The sequence below is a fragment of the Leptidea sinapis genome, chromosome 39 (assembly GCF_905404315.1).
Source record: "Leptidea sinapis chromosome 39, ilLepSina1.1, whole genome shotgun sequence".
NCBI classification, from domain to species: domain Eukaryota; kingdom Metazoa; phylum Arthropoda; class Insecta; order Lepidoptera; family Pieridae; genus Leptidea; species Leptidea sinapis.
The window spans coordinates 6,891,968-6,909,158 of record NC_066303.1 but is presented as its reverse complement, the minus strand read 5'-3'; the positions used below and the strand labels follow the sequence as shown (position 1 = coordinate 6,909,158).

General features: G+C 32.5%; 1 protein-coding gene across 1 annotated transcript in view; it reads left to right on the top strand.

Annotated features, from left to right (window-relative positions):
* Positions 1-4,731: 4,731 nt before the first annotated feature.
* Positions 4,732-17,191, top strand: part of LOC126976015 (uncharacterized) — a 132,376-nt gene continuing 119,916 nt past the window's right edge. Inside the window, exon 1 of the mRNA XM_050824157.1 lies at positions 4,732-5,220. Coding sequence (XP_050680114.1) covers positions 5,142-5,220 — 79 coding nt within the window. The 5' untranslated portion in view covers positions 4,732-5,141. The remainder of the gene's footprint in view (positions 5,221-17,191) is intronic.

Below are 17,191 nucleotides of genomic sequence, written 5' to 3'. Positions count from 1 at the left end.
CTCATGAAATTTTGAGTGCATATTGGGTAGGTTTTTCATCCCCCTTAATGTTAAGGGTGGTCCACGCCAAATTTTATTTTTTTGACATTTTTTTTTTAAATTTGTTTGATTATGAGTCAGCATTAAAAAATAGATACAACTTCAAATTTTCACCCATCTACGATCAACAGTTACTTTTGTATCGCGATTTTAATATCGGCAATACAACGTTTGCTGGGTCAGCTAGTTTTACAATAATAATTTATACGTCATCATATGTCATCATGTAAATAATATGAATATAAAATATAATAAAATAAAGCAATGTTATTAATTTCTTATTATTATTATTTGGGAATCGATACTGAATTATCAATTTTTTGAAGAAAAGATTGGGTAAGAATTCGCTTCAGCTCAAACAAATTATAAATCTTTTAAATAAAACACTTTTTAAAGGATTGAAAGTCGCGTTAACGTAACTGTGTTTTTTCATTAGATTTTGCGTAAAAGTTACATTTTTATTATTATTTTAGCTAACCCGACGTTTCGTGACCTCTTCAAATCACGTTTTCATGCATAAATCTTTAGTTAGTTTAGTCGAACACTACCTACCTAGTCTTGCCATAAATACTGAAACAAAGAAAAAAAAATCTATTGCAAATAACAACTCTTGCAGTGTATTGGTTTAATACATAAATATAAAATAATTAAAAACATAAAAAGCTTATTCCAAGTTGTCTCTATTGGCTGCAATTTAGTCCTTTAAACGTTGAGGCCAGTTATCAATAGAAGCACGCACTGTTTCCATTGGAAAATTCTTCACTGCAAATCGTACGGATTGTTTTAGGGTCTCCAAATTATCATGGCGTTTAGAGCAAGCCGTACTCTTTAGAACTGACCATAATTCATAATCTAGCGGATTAAGGTCGAGACTAGACGACGGCCAGTCTTTAGCTCTGATGATCCGAAACGTTCGTTTCCAACCAACACTGCATAGACCGAGCTTTATGACCCGGGACCGAGTCTTGCTGGAAGGACCATTTTGGTTACTGAACATGATGTTGTTAAGGGGCTTCACAACCTCGTCAAGAATCTTGATACACTTGTGCTGCTTTTACAAAAAAGTTTAGTTGATGGTATTTACTGCCTATTACAATACAGTGCCCAGGGTTATTGAAAAACCCAAAAATTCTGAGCGGCACTACAATTGCGCTCGTCACCTTGAGACATATGATGTTAACTCTCATTTGCCCAGTAATTTTAGTAGCTATGGTGACCTTCACAATAATGCTTACACATTACTGCTAATTATATAATCTAGCCAGCATCCTATGCAAAGAAGCCTCCCACTGGTTTGTAATAGTCTGTGTCTTTTAAAGGTTAAACTAGATTTAATTAAGCCAGTCCCATTCCGATAATTTGCATAGTATAGTCAGGATTTCCATGATTTTCGGCACCTCTGGTGTAAGAGGCATAGCCCGTGCTACCGTAGCAACAGCAATGAATGTAGCTTATTTGCATGTTATTTATATGCAGAACAAACAGTTTAGGGGATAGAACGAAGCCTTGATGGACACTAACGGCCTTACAAATAAACTTGGTATAAAGTTATACCTGAAAATAAACAAAGAATATGCATAATATTGGCTATATCGCTGACAACACTGCCAATACAATGATAATTCGGAAGTTTTCCGAATATCAATCAGCCATGCAAATAAACGCGGTATAAGACGATATACGTCCGAATAAACCATTGATAAGCAACATGAATTTTTGTAAACGATTTGCATATTCTTTGTTTATTCTCAGGTACAACTTTATACCAACTTTATATGTAAGGCCGTAAGAGTATATGAGTTTGAAGTGGGAGGAAGCAACATCGATATTGTAATATTGTTTTTTTTTTACTTTTTAATTTTTTTATTGAAGTGAAACTTCTTTACAATCGTTGTGATTTCAATTTTATTTGTATGTACGACGCGAGTAGGTATACCTTAATATATTCTTATGTCATACGCACGACTTATAACTGCATAGACACCAGTACATAAATATGGTAGCGTTTAAATCATGTGTCGTCCTAGCAACATGTACCAGGACTTCATATATAGTTTAGAGGTTCATGCACAATGCAGGTTTCACTTCTAACATGTGTACTTTGTACACACGCATTTTTTTTACCAAGCATTGCAACTATCATTACAGGAGACTTAATGCAACAGTTACAATCAAACAAGAACAGTACAGGATCCCTGGTACATTTTTCATTACGACGAGCTATGCAAATCTTAGCTAACCTATAAAAAAATTCAGCTGGTTAGTAAATATTTTCCATGACCTTATTTATGATACATGTTGGAGAGAGGGGCCTCTCTCACGTTATTTAGATAATTATCTCTATAATTAATAAAGAAAAATTCGGTTTTTTATGGAAAAGGTGGAGCGTACGGGTCACCTGGTGTTACGTGATCACTGCCACCCACATTCTCTTGCAACAGCAGAGGAATCACAGAAGCGTTGCCGGCTTTGAAGGAAAGTGTACGCGCACCCTAAGTAATAAATTAAAATTATCAACATATTTCATCCTTGCTACCCCTATTAAGCTACCATTTACCAACATTACTCTAAGAAAAGGCGTCTAGTCAAAAGGAAGCTACTCACGAAAAATCAGATTGTTAGTAATAAATGATGAAAAGTGTACCAGGGATCCTGTACTATAATACATGCAAACAACAAACTAATCAATCTAAAACTAATCATGCTAATAACATTAAATAATAAATCAAACATTTCATTTGAATTTAATGTTTGGATTATTATTATTATCACTTTTTTTATGGAATAGAAGGACAAACGAGCGTACGGGTCACCTGGTGTTAAGTGATCACCACCGCTCTCTCTATTTCTCTTGCAACACCAGAGGAATCACAGGAGCGTTGACGGCTTTTAAGGAAGGTGCACGCGCTTTTTTGGAAGGTACCCGTGTCGTATCGTCCCGGAAACACCGTACAAGGTAGCTGATTCCACAGCTTTGTAGTACGTGGAAGAAAGTTCCTTGAAAAACACACTGTTGAGGACCGCCACACATCCAGATCCAGTTTATGTATGTATATACATTACACCAGAAAATATAAAAAACTTGTACATACAAATATTTAACATACCATGCAGTATACATAGAACAATACCCTTGCGAGTTCACTCCACGTACACCCACAAATGTCCACTTTGTTTGATATTCCGTTTGATGTTAGTATTAGCTAAAAATCTAGTAAATCATTGGAATAACTTTTTGGGAACGCCCGGAAGCGTCCTCTGTGTCCAGATTATTTGCAACTGACGGTCAAGGTCAGTGTTATTTAAGCTGCAATTAATCATTTTACCCTCAACTTCCCCGGGGCAACAGAATAGGGCAGTCCCAGCCCCGAGTGTGTCGTAACAGGCGAGATAGTTTATTGACTAGATTATAGGTTCAGAATTTTTGAGTTTTTCAGATCTGAGAGGCACTGCATTTAAGCACACTCTTAAAGGATTAAGACGCGTGTAATTGTAACTGTATTTTTACGTTAGATTTTTGCGTAAAAGTAACAATTTTATTATTATTTGCAAGGGGACTTACGAATCGAAATAGGATCTGAAAAGGTCTTGAAACGTCGCGTTAACTAAAAAAATATATAAACTCTACCTTTTACACAAAAAATGTAAAAACACAGTTACAATTACATGCTTTGTAATCCTTTAAAAAGTGTTTTATTTAAATGTGTAACACTATATATATTGGGCAGGGCGTATCAATTACCACGCTAAAGGTCTCGTCCCTTATTGTCATAAAAAATTATTAAGAAAAACTACTCCGCCCTTAATACTGAGCACACACTGTTATTTTCATTTTTTTATTATTCACATTAAGTGTAATTTAGTAAAATTACTTCATAATGATGAAATCGATGAAAACATACTGTATTTTTTACATTATATGCACACCTTGGACAATAATTTTTACTTTATCCACGGAACTATATCTTCATCTGTAGGAAACGGAACTACAGATCATACACAAACAAAAGATCTATGTGTAAAATATTCAAATTTAAATACAAGCAAACTCCCACAAATAGAGGCATTCAAACACCTATTATTCTCAAACTTAAAATACTACAAAAATGTTATTTTTATGAAAATAAGGGACCAGGCGAGCAGGACGTTCAGCTGATGGTAATTGATACGCCCTGCCCATTACAATGTACTGCCGCTCTGGATTCTTGTTAAATCCAAAAGTTTGCCCAGTAATTTCACTAGCTACGGCGCCCTTCTGAACGAAACACAATAATGTTTACACATTACTGCTTCACGGCAGAATTAGGCGCCGTTGCGGTACCCATAATCTAGCCGGCATACTGTGCAAAGGAGCCTCCTATTGGTAAATTGGTTACAGCTGAAGCTAAAAACTTCAGTGATGTTATCAATAATTAATATTAATTGTTACGCGTTTAATTGTCTGTACATATATTGCTAAAATAATATTTATAAAATAACAAAACATTACAACAATATTAATTAAACCGTTATCATTAAATATATAATTGCTTTTTCACACAAGACTTTCAGCGGTGTTCCATCCGACCACTGTGAAATGCGAAAATTCCCTCCATCCCTTTTCCTTGCATGGAAAAACATTTTCTTGCTCCCTTCCTCATCCCAGACTGCTAGCAGAGAACTGATCCCTTATGTAAGTCAGTACGATGGAATCATCTCAAGTGCTCGGACGTGCGCGGCTACACAAAAACATATATTACGATCTCTCAAACGCCTCGGATGTTATGAGAGCCTAGTAGAAAAAAAATTGTGACTCAAAGTAATTTTAATTTAGAGAGGTGATAAGACGAGTGAGTTTATTGCAGTTTAAAAATAATAACTTAGGAAATACTTAAGCGCGCGCTTAATAAACTCTTCGAAATAATGATGCCTTAAAATAGAATTAGTTAGTGTAACTTATGGCATGACATTTTTAAAAGCCAAATGTTTGTATGTCGTCTGTCATGTATGATTAGTGATTTGACAGACTGTGAAGTTAACTTCCGACAATAATACGTGTTGACTGAGCAATGATGAAGAGAAGAAAGGTGTGAATTAATTAGTGCATTAATAAATCATTTATAATGGCTCGGGATTTAAAGAAAATGAAATGGCATTCATATATATTGAATGCAGTGTTGCTGTTTATCTCAATGATTTACGGTAAGTTTTAGAAGTTAGAGAGATGATAGAATATAATATACAAATAACTAAAATTATTTATTTGCTGAATATGCCTAATTGCTGTATTAACTAAGGTGCTAAACTAACTACTAAATAAGATATTTATCATGCAGTGTATCATTGTAATAAATATAGACACGGTTCAAACTCTAGCAATATATAGAATAGTTAAAGTATTTTAGACATTTTCAAAGCAATTTAAAACCTACAATTAACATTTTTTTTTATATTTTAATAATTTTTCTATACACTGAAAAATAGAAGTAAAAACATGAATTGAGATATAATTTTACGATGTCACCTCAAGCCTCCAGAAAAAAGTAAGTTTTTTTACTGTAAAAGTAGAATTTTAAATACTTAAAAAAACTTAGGTACAGACATTTTATTAACGACTTCAAATAAAAGATGACATGAACTCTTAATTCGACTGACTTAGAATAAATTACAAGTAAATACATAAAAAATCTTAAGAACTTAAAGCCATTATACTAACTACATGATTCTCAATTCAACTGATTTGGAATAAATTACCAGTAAAAAATATATAACTTACTAATTGCATTATCTTGGTAAATGTTAAACTTGTTTTCAGCATAATTAAAAAAATACTTAAAAAGAACTTAGGAACTTAGAGCCACATTACATTACCAACGACTTCAAAATAATCGACATTGTTCTCAATTCGACTGATTTGGAATAAATTACCAGTAAATAAATAACTTACTGACTGCATAATCTCGGTAAATATTAAAATAATTTTCAGATTGTTAAAAAAAATACTTAAAAAGAACTAAGAAACTTAAAGCCACTTTACCAACGACTTCAAATAAATCGACATTTTTCTCAATTCGACTGATTTGGAATAAATTACCAGCAAATAAATAACTTACTGGCTGCATCATCTTGGTAATTCACTATCATTTAAATTAAAATTATGAAACAAACTTCATAATTATTCGTATTTTCACAGTTTTTCCTTGCTATTTAAATAAAATAATATTATGATATATAACTCGTGTTTTATTCGTGAGTAATATAATATATGAATCAATTAAAACGTTGGCTGAGCGTTTGTAATATTTTTTTTTATGAAAATAAGGGACTAGACGATCAGGACGTTCAGCTGATGGTAATTGATACGCCCTACCCATTATAATCCAGTGCCACTCAGGATTCTTGAAAAACCCAAAAATTCTGAGCGGCAGTACAATTATTGCGCTCGTCACCTTGAGACGTAAGATGTTTAGTTTCATTTGCCCAGTAATTTCACTAGCTACGGCGCCTTTCAGACCGAAAGACAGTAATGTTTACTCATTACTGCCAGCTTCCTGTGCAAAGGAGCCTTCCACTGGTATGGTACTTGTAATAGTTTTAATATTGCAAAGCTATTGAAGAATTGATCATGGACCATACATAGACTTGCAATTAAGTATTGTAATAAAAAAAAGAACAATATTATACCTACTAATATCCTACCAAATTCAGCATGAACTTAAAACCATAATATTTCAACCGTCTGCAAAAATACGACAAGTTTCTTAATTAGCCTGTTTGTATGTCTGTTACTTCCCAACCCCGGCGTTTGGAAGAATTTGTTTCGTTTGAAAGTATATACTTTCATTTTAATATTAAATCTCATGATGGAATTTAATATTGATTGAGGAAACTCCTCAAATTTTATACATATAAATAAAGCGTTTTTGATATGGAACTGATGATAAAGACTAAATTGTCAGCAGAAGTTTTAAAGGTAAGCATATCACGTTTAGTGACAAAATGGTTAATCAACTATAGCCAACCAAATTTACGACTATAATTATGATTTGATTATAATATCTAAATGTTAAATATTTGTATGCTCAATAACGGGCACGACTTGGAGAGCTAAAATGTATTTAAATTATCTATAGTGTATTACCCTAGTCAACAAATAAAGATCTTACTTACTTACTTTAAAGCGTATCAGAATTAAGAATGAACCGATCTTGTGATGATCCCATAAGTTTGGCTTCGAGACAACTTATTAAAACGATTTATACTAGCCGTATAAATTGTCAAGACGTAATCTTTCTATATATAAATTACCATACTTCATATTTTCATGGTATTGTCGTAACGTTTGTGTGGGAAAGGTAAGTATAGCATAAACGATTTTCTTAATGATACCACAGACTGGGAATGAAGCAAACACCCTCAGGCTCTTTAATTATAATTGTTTATTTTACAATATTACATTGTAATCCATATTTTTATAAAAAAAATCCCGCTGAGTTTTTTGGGCCCGTTCTTTTTAGGTCTGAGGCAGTCTATATTGAATGGAATATGGTTTTTGACGTTTGAATAAAAATATTTTAAATTGAATTTGTACTTGGTATACTAGAATAATTAAATATATTAATGAACTTGATTATCCTAAGTTTATTACTATCCTAGTACATTTAAATAGTTCTTAATTTTAAAAATATACGTGCAAAAGTGTATACTAAGTTTTTAACATAATACGCAAAGTTATTTACGGCCATACCCAATATACTATCTACAGATAGAGATAAATTACTACCTTCTACTGTCAGTAATTAGCTGTCAATAATCTGAAGCTGTCCCAATATACCCGATAAGTCATTCTTATCGCCTTATATTGGGACGCGTGAATTGCAAATTCAATAAAAACTTCTATGGCTGGTAAGCTATACGTCGTCCCATTGACAGACAGCGTGTACGGATAAGGTGAGTTTACCGTCTATAAGTTTATTGGGACAGAAAAGTCAACGATTTTTACGATTTTTATCTCAAGTAGGAGATAGACTGAATATTGGGAACGGCCGTAAATATATAAATTATTCCTACTAAATGAATGAAGTCGAATTTAGAAAACTATTGCCGTGGCTTGGGATTTATCAACAATTAATGAATCCAAAACTAATGCAATAATGTCTCAAAAAGTAATTTTAAGATTCGTACGGTGAAAAATACAAATTACAAAAATTTATAATACAGAAATACTTATAAAACTCGCAGCAGACAAAATTAGAAAAGACGAGAATATTGCCTTTTATAGAGAGATGTTTGAAATATCCGGGCGAAGTATTTATTGGCGGTACAGAATACCCAGGAGACTCCAAATACTTAACGGAAACGAAAATGTATTCTCGATATTAACCGATATTACTTAAATGAGTAAAGCATTAAATGTGTACATACACATTTTACGGAGTGTGTGGATGATGCAGCTACTGTTCTCAATAACTTTTGTATTAATTTACATTTTATTTTATGACTAACTCGTGTAAGGCATTGACTATTTGACGTTTGAGTATGTTTGTTGCATCACTTTACATAATATTATATTGTAATTGAAATGATTTGTAAAACAATGAAAATGTCAAGATGGCAAGCGTCCTGATGGAATGACGCTGGTGGCTTGGGCACGGGGAAGGGCGCTGGTGTGGGACGCGACTTGCGTCGACACTCTGGCTCCTTCTCATGTCCAAGTTACGTCAGTTGGTGCTGGGGCTGCTGCTTCGACTGCCGAAGACAGCAAGCGTCGCAAATATGTTGGTCTCAGTGAGTCATACATCTTTGTGCCGTTTGGTGTCGAGACACTTGGCCCGTGGGGCCCAGAGGCGCGGAGAATGTCCAAAATACTATCTTCGCGCCTCAATAAGGCTACTGGAAACCCAAGCGCTGGCAGCTATTTCGGTCAACGGATCAGTCTTGCTATCCAACGTGGTAATGCTGCCAGTATTCTTGGTACGCTTCCACGTAATGATAGTTTTAATTATATGTAGTCGTAGTATTGTAAATATAGTTATAAGATTTGTTTTGTTTGAATAATAAATATAATTATGTGATGAAAATGTAAACTTATTCTCATTAGCTCAACGATCAATAAGCAAAAATATTTTTTTTGCCCTACATGAATAAAGTGATTCTGATTTGATTTGATTTGTGATTTTTATTTCGAATAAGTATTTCAATAATTCTGACATCCCGAATAATTATTTCGATTTCGAATAAAAAAAATTTTGTTTTTGTTCACTTCTTGTAACACGCTTAGAGTTTCTTATATGCGAAAACTGTCAATGCTAAATACATCTATCTATATTTTTAACCTATTATGTTATTTAATACTGTTTATTGTCCTAATAAAATATATAAATAAAGCAATCGGAAATTTGTAACATAAGTTAATGATTTAAAAATGAAACAAAACCGTACTTCTGACTGATTTTTATAATATTTAGAAATATTAATGGTAAGGATTAATATCGTATTTCTGTAAACAACCTTAACCACCTATTAATAATTCGAATAAATATTTCAATAATTCTGATTTCGTGAATAATTATTTCGACTCTTTCAAAAACAAGATTTAAAATTATCTTAAATACTCTCAGTTATAACATCTGAGTTCCTGAAACTTTGGAAACTTGTTTCATGATGCTTAAAGCAAAATGGTTGTAAATAATTTTAAGTAATGCTCAACTGCAGTCTGAATAGAAGTGAAGTGAAAAATTTCACACTTTAATTGTTTTTCCAATTATATCAGTACTTTTCGCTCTCTCTGACTTCTTTGAAGCTGATTTTGATGCTACAAAAATGAGGTTTTCTTCTTTTTAGTTTTTTTTTAATGACAATAAGGGACGAGACGAGCAAGACGTTCAGCTGTTGGTAGTTGATACGCCCTGTCCATTACAATACTGTGCCGCTCAAGATTCTTGAAAAACTCAAAAAGTCTGAACGGCACTACAATCGCGCTCGTCACCTTGAGACATAAGATGTTAAGTCTCATTGCCCCAATAATTTCACTAGCTACGGCGCCCTTCGGACGAGACGAGTAGGACGTTCAGCTGTTGGTATTTGATACGCCCTGCCCATTACAATTCAGTGCCGCTCATGATTCTTGAAAAACCCAAGAACTCTGAACGGCACTAAAATCGCGCTCGTCTACTTGAGACATAAGATGTTAAGTCTCATTGGCCCAGTAATTTCACTAGCTACAGCGCCCTTCAGACTGGAGCATAGTTATGTGTACATGTAGAATTAGGCGCCGTTGTGGTATCCATAATCTATCCGGCATCCAGTGCAAAGGAGTCTCCCACTAGTGAAGTAGTAGGTTTAGTAACAAATTATTGTAAACCAATTAATAATAATGCCGTTTGCATATTAAAGTTTTATTTTGCCAATTAAAAGTAGAGATCTCAATTTTTTTTAAATATATTCCTCGTTTTCTTCACTAGGTAGGTCAAATTTCAATACATTATAAACTTGATTATTGAGTTGACCTTTCTAAATGCTTCCATCAGAATATTATCTAATATATAAAATTCTCGTGTCATGGTGTTAAACATTGAACTCCTCCGAAACGGCTTGACGGATTCTCATGATATTTGAGTGCATATTGGGTAGCTCTGAGAATCGGACAACATCTATTTTTCATCCCCCTTAATGTTAAGGGTGGTCCACACGATCATTTATATTTTTGACATATTTTTAATTTGTTTAATTATGAGTCAGCATTAAAAAATACATACAAATTCAAATTTTCACCCATCTACGATCAACAGTTACTTTTGTATCGCGATTTTAATATCGGCAATACAATATTATAACACTAGAAATAAGGGATTGCTTGTAACTAATTCTAGTAGGCTTAATAAGATACATAATAGCTTTAAGGGTAAATGTATACACTTCTACAATAAAGTCCCAGCCACTGTTCAGGCATTATCTATAAATAAATTTAAATGTTTCTGTCATAAAAATGGCTATGTCGTAAATCCTATTACTTCAGTGCTGAATATCTAAATGATCGGACAGCCTGGGCCTAGATTGTGATTATTTTATAGCGATAGAAATAACTGTACAATATTGTATATTTTAATTGAAAAGAGCGCAAAAATAATAATAAAATAATGCTGGGAGAGTTTCTTGCACCGCTTCTTCTCTCTCAGAGCGCCGTTTGTTTCCGAAGCGGTAGTAGTATCTAGTAGATAAGAAATGACATCAAAAATAATTCTAAAGGAATCAATTTTGAGAAAATAAATGCCTTTTATGCCTTTATGCCAACGTTTGCTGGTTCAGCTAGTGTTCTATAAATTTGTCTGGTGAATGTTATCCATCATTATTTTATGTGCCGCCCTTGTCATTACGTGTATTACCGATCGAAGTTGTCGTGTGTCTTTTTCCTTTATCTGTATAAGAGATTTCAATCTATATATTGACTCATCGCGATATCTCTAGAACCTTAAGGCGTAGAGACTCGAAATTTGGTAGGAATATTACTTTCACCGACTAGAGGTCAGCTAAGAACCGATTTTACGTATTTCCACCTGCAAGAGTTTTTTTTTTTAATTATGAACAGTATCTATTTTAATATCATCACTAGTATTATTTGAAATATTAAGTTTTTAAAAAGGCAATAGTAAAATTTAGAAATTAAAATTTCGAAAAGTCACACACTCACAATTTTTGTGACAGTGAGATAATACGGAAGGTTAAAATGAATTTCGGAACTCACCGGATCGCATTGTTTATTTTTTTTACGCGGAGTGATTCCCGGTTGTATGGTCACGTGGGGTTCGAAATTTAAATCACTCTGCCTCACGCTCGCAGCAAAAACGCTTTTTGTTGCACGTTTTCACGTAGCAATAGCGCACTTTTCGTGCTGGAGAGGTGAAAATATTTGTAACTTAATTACTCAATTATTCTAATTCCATTATAATAACTTATTCTCTTTCCATCAAAATAACATGTTGAAAATATAATATATTTTGACAAGCTCATTTATATATGTCTTTGTTTTTTCAGTACAAGGTTTTCAGGAGTGACTGAGTTTGACACTTGTGTTAGGAAAGTGTTTTTCGCAGTTGGTAATAATTGGGTAGAATAGCACCACTTATTTTTATTTGTTGATTTGTGTGTGGGTTTTTAAGATAAATTGACTGACAGTGTCTTGTTCTTTTGTTTATATATGGGTTTTAATTGGTAGACATTATTTTTATTTAATTTGCTTTACTTATTACTCTGGGGAAAAGCAAATCAATTTTGCAAAAATATTTGATTCATTGGTAATTGAAGCTTTTCCCCTGGTATTCTTCACTGACCAGGTCAAGTTTCTGTATATTATAATTATTATTGTTGTTGTAAGTTGAATTTTCTAAATGCTTCCATCAGCATTTGTTCTATAAATTTGTTTGGTCAATCTAATCTATACTAATATTATAAAGCTGCAGTGTTTGTTTGTTTGAACGCGCTAATCTCTGGTACTACTGGTCCGATTTGAATGATTATTTCAGTGTTGGGTAGTCCATTTATCGAGGAAGGCTATAGGCTATGTTTTTTTTTCAAAATTAGGGATCCGTAATAAAATTGCTCTTTTGTAACACAAGGTGTAAAATCGAAAACCTATTTTTGCGTGCGCTGCAAAAACTATTGACAATAGAACAAAATGATGTACAGGCTATAATATAGGCAATATTTTATTACTTATAAAACTATCGCGTGAATTATACTTTATATGGCAAAACAACGTTTGCCGGGTCAGCTATCCATGATATATCGACTATTCATTTTATGTGTTGCCCTTGTCAGTACCTTAATTGTTATTAATCGAAGTTGTCATGTCTCTCACTGTTTATATTTTTGCTTTATAATGTTCTGTGAATTTAAAAAAAAATATGTAAGAGTAATGTAGTCTAAATTAGTCTGGTAGATTGACAAGGCGTTGGTCGTACAGTATGCGTGCCAGAGGATACTATAATTTCCATTCATTTTGTCTTTTTTTATGTCAATTAGGGACGAGACGAGCAGTACGTTCGACGTTCGGTAACTGATACGCCCTGCCCATTGCAATGCAGTGCCATTTAGGATTTATGATAAACCCAAAAATTCTGAGCGGCACTACAACTGCGCTTGTCACCTTGAGACATAATTTGTCAAGTCTCATCTACCCAGTAATTTCAATAGCTACGGCGCCCTTCAGACTAAAAAACAACAATGCTTACACATTACTGCTTCGCGGCGGAAATGGACACCATTGTGGTACCCATAATCTAGCCGTAAAACTGTCTTCGTGTATCATATCTATATACTTCTATTGTATAACTTCTTGATTTTTTTTTTGTTTTTCATTCATTATTTGTAACACACTTATAGTTTCTTATATTCTTTAAAACTGTCAATGGTAAATAGATGTATTTTGTTTTAACCTATTTATCTTATGTTATACTGTTAATTGTTATCCTAATAAAATAAAATAAATAAATAAAGCCATCGGAACTTTGTAATATAAGTTATTATAAAAATGAAACAAAAACTGATTTCTGAATCATTTTTATAATAATATATAGAAATAAAAAATGATAAGAATTAGTACCGTATTTGTGTTAACAGCTTTTACGTTACCGCTTTATAATTGCCATTGTTTTAAAAGTATTAAAATGAATATAGTATGATACCCTTAAGAGGTAAACAAATGCCTTTTCTGTAGACAGATATAGATATATAAGATACACAATTTCACCATAAATTATTTAGTTATATCTCAAAGGGTTCAGACAGCATTTTTTATGAAAGCCTGGGAGCTTATTTTTTTCCGACACCTCCAACAAATCTCGTTAATGTATAGAAAAACTTAACAAATTATATTATACTCAAACCTTCCTCGAGAATAAAGGTTATATTGGTGAAAACAACATGAAAATCAGTGGAGTAGTTTTTGAGTTTATCACGAACAGATAGACGCGGCAGAGGACTTTGTTTTATAATATGTATGATTTAAACAAAAAATGTTGAATAATTCGAAAGACTTTTCAAAAGTCTATTTGAATAAAAAAAATAACGGGTTGCACTCGGAGAGTGCTTGCAGAAGTGAAAACTTGAACATTAACGTTAAGCATTTTTGAATATTTTGGAACGGTTAGGAAATAATTTCGCACGAATTGCTTTATTTATCAGTGTAAAAGTAGAAGCATTATGTGGTTAAATACAATATTCATTTATTGCGCTATCGTACACAAAAATGACAATTTATATTACATAAAAAATTTAATACTTATGAACAATTACAATTATTTTACATAAAAAAAATATCTCTCATATTTTTTCAACTCTCATCTACAATTTCAACGACAATCTTACGAATTTTCGATCAGGTCAGGTGTACTGACGCGAGTTTAACATTTTATACCCATCCCAAGAAAAGTGCTCAACGCCGCTAAAGAAGTTTTCATTCCAAAAAGTGAATTTGAATTATGCCTGATGGCTGAAAAAATAAATTACCTATTATCGTCTGAAAACAATAAAGCAATCAAAGCATTTTTGATTTATTCTAGGTGAATTATCATAATGGTAGTATAGTAATTTAAGCAATGGTTATTGATGTACAAATGTATATTCCCTAGACGAATAATATATAGTTCATTTTTCCGTGTGAACCTTCACATAAAATATAAGCCGAAAACTTTTACCTTTGAGCCGTGGTCTAAGATGCCACTCTTGTTAGAGTGCTCACAAAAATTCCACTTCGAATATAAATTTAAGAGCTACACAACTTCTGTCATTTCTATATTTAGTTTCAATATTTCATGAATCACAATAGATACTACGAAATGTAACGTGTTACAATTCGGGTATGTTATGTGTCATTTATATATTACTTACTTATTTATTGAAATACCAACAGCATAAATGTTCCAAATGAGTCTTAAAAATAAGTGTACATTATACATGAGCCAATCACAGGTCCCTCTTTATAAACAATAAATCTTTACATAATATGAAATATGTATCTTTGTCAAACAACATGACCATTTATTTACAAAAACAAGAGATATTTATCCGAGAAATACAAGAAACGGTGACAGACTGGTGATTGCACACAAATTTCATAATGCATCCTACGGAAAATGTAGCTATTTCATGTGTATAAAAATAATTCAATAAACTCCCTCCAAGCTTACGCGTATTACCCGTCCAACGATTTAAAATTGATCTTTTTACATGGCTTTTAGATAAATATTTTTATTCCATAAATGAAATGTTGACACATTAGATTAAATTAAATTGACTTTTAAATATATATTAATTCTAGTCTTTAAATAATGACATTTATAGTAATAATTAAAATTTAAATTGACCTAAGTGCTTAAAATATAGAGTTTATTAATGTTAAATCAATTATAATAATAACTAGAATTTTGTTTATAATAATTTTGCATGCCAGAAATGGCCGATAACATTGATACATTAAAACTATTTACACCCATTGTTACATGTTTTCTAGCAAAAATAAAGGACTTATTTTTTCTTTATTTATAATCAATAAATGAATTTTCTACTTAATTTACTTTAACATAATAATGTGTTTAGTTTAAAAACATTATAAGAATCATATCATGCCTATGAATGCGAATGTCATATCATAATATCTACTATTATACTAGCTGACCCGACAGACGTTGTTCTATATATAATAATTAAAATAATGTTTTTATATGAATTTATCAATAATATATCATAACATCAAAAATTACTTCGTAAGATATGCACCCTGCTGTCGTAATGAAATTGTTTCACAGCAAAACTGTCAAACCGTGCGTCAATAAATTCTCTCATGGAAATTACGTATGTATGGACACATCAAAGGAAAAACAAATTTGTTGTTTTTATTTAATTTTGCAGCATTTTCCTATTCATTCACCTTTTAAACCTTCCCTGGGCTTCCACAATTAATTTAAGACCAAAATTAGCAAAATCGGTCCAGCCGTTCTCGAGTTTTAGCGAAACTAACGAACAGCAATTCATTTTTATATATATAGATTATGTTATCATCGATTATTGTACTCACATTATGTTTGGATGTGTATGTGTGCGTGTAGACTGTAGTGTGAGTTTGTATATCACATGTACGTGCGTGCGTAGAGAACTTATTTAATGGTTGGTGATTAAATTCACTGAAACGTGGAGCATTCAGATATATTTAAGGTAAGACACATGAATAAAATAATTTACAAATTTAATATGTAACAAAATTTTTGGATCCACACCTCTCGGGTTCCGTCCGAGCGCTCTGACCAACCGAGCCAACCGTCCGTGTGACGCATCGACCGTAAATCTTGATATGTCTTGTTCAACTTTCAGATTATTGTGTTTGTATATTTAATGCCAGAAGTGAGGGATATCACTTAAAAAAATATGTTATAATAATTCTGGATGTAAAATTTCGATCAAAATTTACGCTTCAAACTGAAATCAATGAGGAATTTTTTACTTATTGTTACTTTGCGGAAATCCATAATTATACAAATTATTTATGTTTTCTTTAGTGTTAATTCCGCCAATATTTGTTTTTAAAACAATTCGACACGTGTTTTGCCTCTACACGAGGCATCCTCAGGACGTGTTGTCAGGGCGAGACATTGTTTTAAAAACAAATATTGGCGGAATTAACACTAAAGAAAACTTAAATAATTTGTATGAAACAATTATTTATATGTAAGTTTATTTGTATGTCTAGACAGAGGCTCTTGCCGCTAGACAAACGAAAAAAAAACAGGCCTGGCTTATTACTTTAGTGTGCGTGACAAGCTCCGTCTTACACTCGCGATTTATTTGTCGAACGCTATATTGTGATTCCTTTGGTATTACGAATGCAGAGAGTACAGACTGCCGGATTACATACCATAAAGTGAACATTTACAAAAGAAAAATTACCTATTATTATACCTAATCTCGAAACAAATCGAAAAAACTTGTAACTTGATAAGTTTCGCACTAAAATCGGAATTTCACGCTTCTATCGAGTTTGTTTATACGAATTCGCGACGCAAAAACAGAAAAGCTAAAAGCTACTTTGAACGCAATTATAAAACTTCTAAATGGCTCAAAGTGATCTCAAAAGTGAGGCGTGTTGAATGAGTTTTCTAAATGCACTTTGTCACTACCCTAT